The 5,688-nt window shown below is 36.8% G+C and overlaps 1 protein-coding gene across 1 annotated transcript; it reads right to left on the minus strand.

The window, feature by feature from the left end:
- Positions 1-345: 345 nt before the first annotated feature.
- LOC138947566 (uncharacterized) lies at positions 346-5,033 on the minus strand. The gene is made up of 2 exons (XM_070319055.1): positions 3,262-5,033; positions 346-2,305 (listed from the first exon to the last, which is right to left on the minus strand). The coding sequence occupies exon 2, from the start codon at positions 2,300-2,302 to the stop codon at positions 1,703-1,705; it is 600 nt and encodes a 199-aa protein (XP_070175156.1). The 5' UTR covers positions 2,303-2,305; positions 3,262-5,033; the 3' UTR covers positions 346-1,702.
- Positions 5,034-5,688: the final 655 nt, after the last annotated feature.

Consider the following 5,688-nt stretch of genomic DNA (forward strand, 5'->3'; position numbering starts at 1 on the left):
TTTTTCTGCCCCATTTCTGCTCATTGTAGATGATGCTTTCTTCGTCAGAAGGTTCATGTATTTGCTCATCCTATTGTGTGTGGACGGTTGAATTTTGCGCAGGGACTTCTTTAACATTGTCATTTGGTTGCATTTCGCCTTCAGACTCTCCTGCCTCAACATGGTCTCCTTTGTTCATTTCGCCTTCAGACTCTCCTGCCTCAACATGGTCTCCTTTGTTCATTTCGCCTTCAGACTCTCCTGCCTCAACATGGTCTCTTTTGTTCATTTCGCCTTCAGACTCTCCTGCCTCAACATGGTCTCCTTTGTTCATTTCGCCTTCAGACTCTCCTGCCTCAACATGCCCGTACGAAATGAACTTATAAGAAAACTTATAGGGACTTATAAGGCAAATCCTTATAGAAACTTATAGCCATAAAAGGGTATAAGAGTTGTCAGGATTTTAAATGCAAATGAGGTAAAACTTATAAGGAAAATATAGGGATGGGCAAAAACAAACTTATATGTTTTCCATTAGCTGCTATAAGTTTTGATTGGAATCCTTATAAGTTCATATAAGAACGGAGCAGACATTCCTTATAAGTTTTGCCTCATTTGCATTTAAAATCCTGACATTTATAGGGATTTGGTATAAGTTCCTATAATGGAATCCTTATAAGTTCTTATAAGAACTGAGCAGACATTCCTTATAAGTTTTGCCTCATTTGCATTTTAAATCCTGACATTTATAGGGAATTGTATAATCATAGGAACCGATATTAAATCCCTATAAATTTCAGTATTTTACATGCAAATGAGATAAAACTTATAAGGAATGCCTGTTTAGTTCTTATAAGAACTTATAAGGATTCAAATCAAAACTTATAATGGGGAAATAAAGAAAACCTATAATTATAAGTACTTTCCCTATAATTGCATATGCATAGAAAACTCAGAAATCTGGACATGCACATATCAAACTCAGTCAAAGGCATAATGTTAAAGTCAATATTTTATTCTCTTTATAGCTTATGAAATAAAAAAAAACTTAAAAAAAAATCTAACCTCATTAGTCATCTGTAATATAAATGCAGTCAGGCACACACACTCTGTTTCTATTTTTTCTCTCTTCACCCCTGTTTAACTAATAAGAGTTTATGAGAAATATGCACCTGTCCTTCTGCACACCACATTGCATTAAAGCACTTTTTGTTGCATTAAATTACATTTTCCCAAAATCACATGAAGTTTTCAAACACTGGCACCGAGTCGGGTAACGCCTTGTAAAGAAAGAAGCTTTTGGTCACAGTCAGGTCACAGTTTGTAGAGAAAGATTTGAACTTTTATCCCGTGGAAAGGGGTGGATCTCTCAATTTCATGTCCTTGGCACAGAATTAGGTAGGACTAGGAAATACAGCTGCACAAGCTTGACTGCACATTTGAAGGGGTGGATCTGGCATTTCCTTGGCACAGAATAAGCCAGGAAATCAGCTGCACAAACTTGTGTACGTTGAAATGGGTGGGTCTCCATTGTCCTTGGCACTGAATAACTCAAGAAGGCAGGAAATCAGCTTCTTCTTCTTTCTTGATGTGGACTGGGTTCATCCGAACGTCTGTAGTCCAGCGGCGGAGTACTGAGTAATTGGTTACTGGTGGTGGGTGACCCAATAACTCCGAGAAGATGGTTAAAAGTATAAAACTATTTACACGAAGAGCTGCAGGGTTACTGTGTCAGCAAGGCAAGTCCGTGGGTACGACCCAGACCAGCTTGGAAGAACTCCAGTGAAGGAGCAACTGTGGTCTTAGGGTCGAGCTTGTTCCACTGACGCAGTGTTCGGGGGAAAAAGGAGTTGAAGAGAACAGGATGGGATGCCCTCTCCTGGAACAGTCTCTGGGCTCCTCTGGTGCGGCTGTCGCCAGAGGTGTAGAACTCGGCCTTGTTGATGTCGACTATGCCGTTGTTGATCTTGTAGAGCATAGTGAGGCGGTTGGCGAGTCTTCTGTCGGCGAGTGGTTCCCATTGGAGGATCTTCAGCATGCTGGTCACACAGCCTGGGGTCCGATCGCTGTAGTTGTTGTGGACGTAACGGGCTGCTCTGCGTTGGACTTTTTCAAGCTCCGTGACGTCTTTCTGAGAGATCGGGTCCCAGACTGGCGAGGCGTAGTCAAGGACCGGTCTGACCATGGCCTTGTACGTAGCAGCTCTGACGGTGGTGGTGCACTCCCGGAAGCTGCACAAACTTCTGCATGTTGAAAGAGGCGGGTCCATATCCTTGACACAGAATAAGGCAGCAAGCTCCTGGTAGTGAGTGGCACTGGTCATCACCTGCACACACAAATTATAATACACTTAATTACAAAATTACAATGAAAATTGGACATTATTTAATTTAAGAGATTTGAGTAGTTTAACAAATAGGTGCTAGCGGTATTAATATTGAGTATTACTATTAAGTTATTAACACTAACAGTAACAGTGACATGCAAAAAAACTCATGTTACTTTACTAAATTCCTTGTAAATTTGTTTTGCTATTTGTCATTTTTGTGCATTAAATTTAAAATGTCAAACTGCTCTCAAAATGTAATGTTTTCCTGATCAACAACTATGAAGTTTAGAAATAGTTCATAAATAAATAGTTCTCCAGAAGAATAGTTCTGAATCACTGTATTGCAGCTTAGGCCTATTAGTTAAAATACAAGCTACAACTTACATTCCTTTTTTTGTGTGGTCCAGGCCCTAAATTAAAGTTAAAAAGACTAGTAACTGAAAGTTGCAGAAAAAAATGCTGTTCAAACATTTCTCTAAAAACACATTTGCAGCCTACTGTGGAACGAAACAGCTAATGCTTCATAATCATAGTAATCACAATATTACTGACGATAAAAAGTTTACCGCCTCTGTACAATGAGTGTACTACACGGATGGATTAAAAACCTTTCTCTTTCTTTTGATTAGAGTCTGAACATATCCAATCCTTGCAGTAAATTGGAATCTGACTATCTACTCTACTTCACACAAAAGCTCTGCAAAACCCTTCAAGCCAACTTGAAGTAAAACTATTTTAAAGACAGTATTCTGTGTACAACCATTCGAAAATACTGGCCAAGTCAAAGTGCAAATTCTAAATCTAACTGTTACAGTTGACAAAAAGTGACAATCACAATGCATTGGACAAGGAATAATTCCCGAATTCTTCCATCTTTACAAAAAAAACATGACTCTAAGCAAATAAGTTTACCTTCATTCCTCATTAACTTTAAAGAAAACGATGGAACTCACCAATGTTTGACTGAATCCAGTCAGCAAATCATCTCAACCGCCGGCCGATAGTCCAATATGGCGGCAAACGGCAAACACACTGTCAGAGGTTTCAGGGTTGACAGCTGAAGTAACTCCTGACACACATAATGCTGTAATTTCTTCTCAGTGCTGGTATCCAAATGCATCTTCTACTTCTTGAACCTTCTATCTTTTCAAAAAGATAATTTGACTGAAAATAAGTGTGGTATTTCTGCAGATAATGTGTCATTAAAGCTGCTGCTGGTCCTCCAATCTTGCACTGATTCAAACAGGAAGTGCCCGTATGTACACAAATCAAGGGAAATAACTGCAATATTGCTCTTTTAATTGCATACATGATTGCCTCCCCTGAAGTCTCAGAGGAAACGAACTACTGTTCTTTTTTTTCCCATCTAAAAGGATATGTACATTCAGAAAAAAAATGAAGACAAAATGCTGAAAAAATATATATAACTGTATACAACATTTACAATTTTATCTTTTTACCTTGAGTAGTTAATTTGAATTTTTATGTTATGGATGTTCAAATAAGGATTAGGGTTATTCATTCTGTTCATACTATATTGTTTTCCATGTTGCATTGATTTATTTGAGAAAATGTTCTGATAGATTGTAAAAATGAATGTTTAAAAAAAAATTATATCTGATTTTATTAATTTATTTCCTAATATTTTGTTTAAAGAAAGCATTCATAAGATTAATTAACTTAGTAACATATAAATAAAAATAAAAGTTAGGAATTAGAATATATACTAATCAATTGAGGACTAAAGTAGGTAAGGTATTTAAAGGCATTACTGGAATAAAAAATACTTGTTTTAATTTTTTTTATAATTTTTTTTAATTTTTTTTTTTAAAGAGAGAATCTCTTCATTTGTGAGGCCTCATATCCCAAAAGAAAGCTAATTCCCACAATGACCATACAAGGAAATTTTACTTGTATGTGAGTTTTTGTTGTTGTCTTGTAGTCTTTTTGTTTGATTGTGTAACATAGAAAGTCTCAGGTAACTGAACCATCACAACCAAATTTGAAAAACTTTGTGGTACGGCTTTTCATTTAAATTGTGTACAGAATATGTATTATACATTAGAGAGAGAGAGAGAGAGAGAGAGAGAGAGAGAGAGAGAGAGAGAGAGAGAGAGAGAGAGAGAGAGAGAGAGAGAGAGAGAGAGAGAGAGCGAGCAATAAATAATGATTGTACACAAACTCCCATATGCAGATACATTTACATTTAACTAAATAGGCTCTGAATGAAAATGGTGACTTTTTCTTTTCATTATATAATTATTGGTTTACAAGATTTCAAAGTTAGATTTTTGTTTTTAATTTTTTTTTTATCTTCCAAATCAGTGGATTCATATTTCCCTCCTGTTCATTTTGAAGCGTGAGATGGTATATTTCTTTTCAAGGATGTTGGAACAACACATTAAAAGAATTTTTGATATTGCTTCTGGACTTAGAAAAATTTGCAGGTTGACAGCCAGTGGAAGGCGCCCTTTTTTTCCTAAGTCCACATCGACTCCCAAAATGTTTAAGTACAATTTCCCTATAATTTCCTTATACTTTCTTATAGCAACTTATAACACTGTCAATTCCTTACAAATTCCTTATACCAGACTTATAAGAAACATTAGAAAATTATAAGAAACGGTAGAAACTTATAGCAAAACTTATAGCAAAACTTATAGCAAAACTTATTCTTATAATGCCTTATACAAAACTTATAAGAAATTTATAAGAACTTATAAGAAACTTATAAGTTTCTTATAAGTTCTTATACATTTCTTATAAGTTTCTTATAAGTTCCTATAAGTTTTCTATAAGTTCATTTCGTACGGGTGGTCTCTTTTGTTCATTTCGCCTTCAGACTCTCCTGCCTCAACATGGTCTCTTTTGTTCATTTCGCCTTCAGACTCTCCTGCCTCAACATGGTCTCCTTTGTTCATTTCGCCTTCAGACTCTCCTGCCTCAACATGGTCTCTTTTGTTCATTTCGCCTTCAGACTCTCCTGCCTCAACATGGTCTCTTTTGTTCATTTCGCCTTCAGACTCTCCTGCCTCAACATGGTCTCTTTTGTTCATTTCATCTTCAGACTCTCCTGCCTCAACATGGTCTTCTTTGTTCATTTTGCCTTCAGACTCTCCTGCCTCAACATGGTCTCCTTTGTTTATTTTGCCTTCAGACTCTCCTGCCTCAACATGGTCTCCTTTGTTCATTTCATCTTCAGACTCTTCCGCACCCGCTCCTCTGTCCATTTTTGTCAGCAGTCGTCCAACTTTTGTTATTTCGATCGTGCTTTCGTGCAAACGATAAAACTCCCTTTCAATGTTCATAGAGTGACCCATGTGATTGGCTAGCCATTCTTCTTCGTTTTTTGTCAAATCAAAGAGTTGGGTGATCGTTGC

This window comes from Littorina saxatilis, linkage group LG14, assembly GCF_037325665.1.
Source record: "Littorina saxatilis isolate snail1 linkage group LG14, US_GU_Lsax_2.0, whole genome shotgun sequence".
Lineage (NCBI taxonomy): Eukaryota > Metazoa > Mollusca > Gastropoda > Littorinimorpha > Littorinidae > Littorina > Littorina saxatilis.

Excerpts from the sequence above, each read along its gene's own strand:
- LOC138947566 (XM_070319055.1), bottom strand. The coding sequence starts at position 2,302 with ATGACCAGTGCCACTCACTACCAGGAGCTTGCTGCCTTATTCTGTGTC.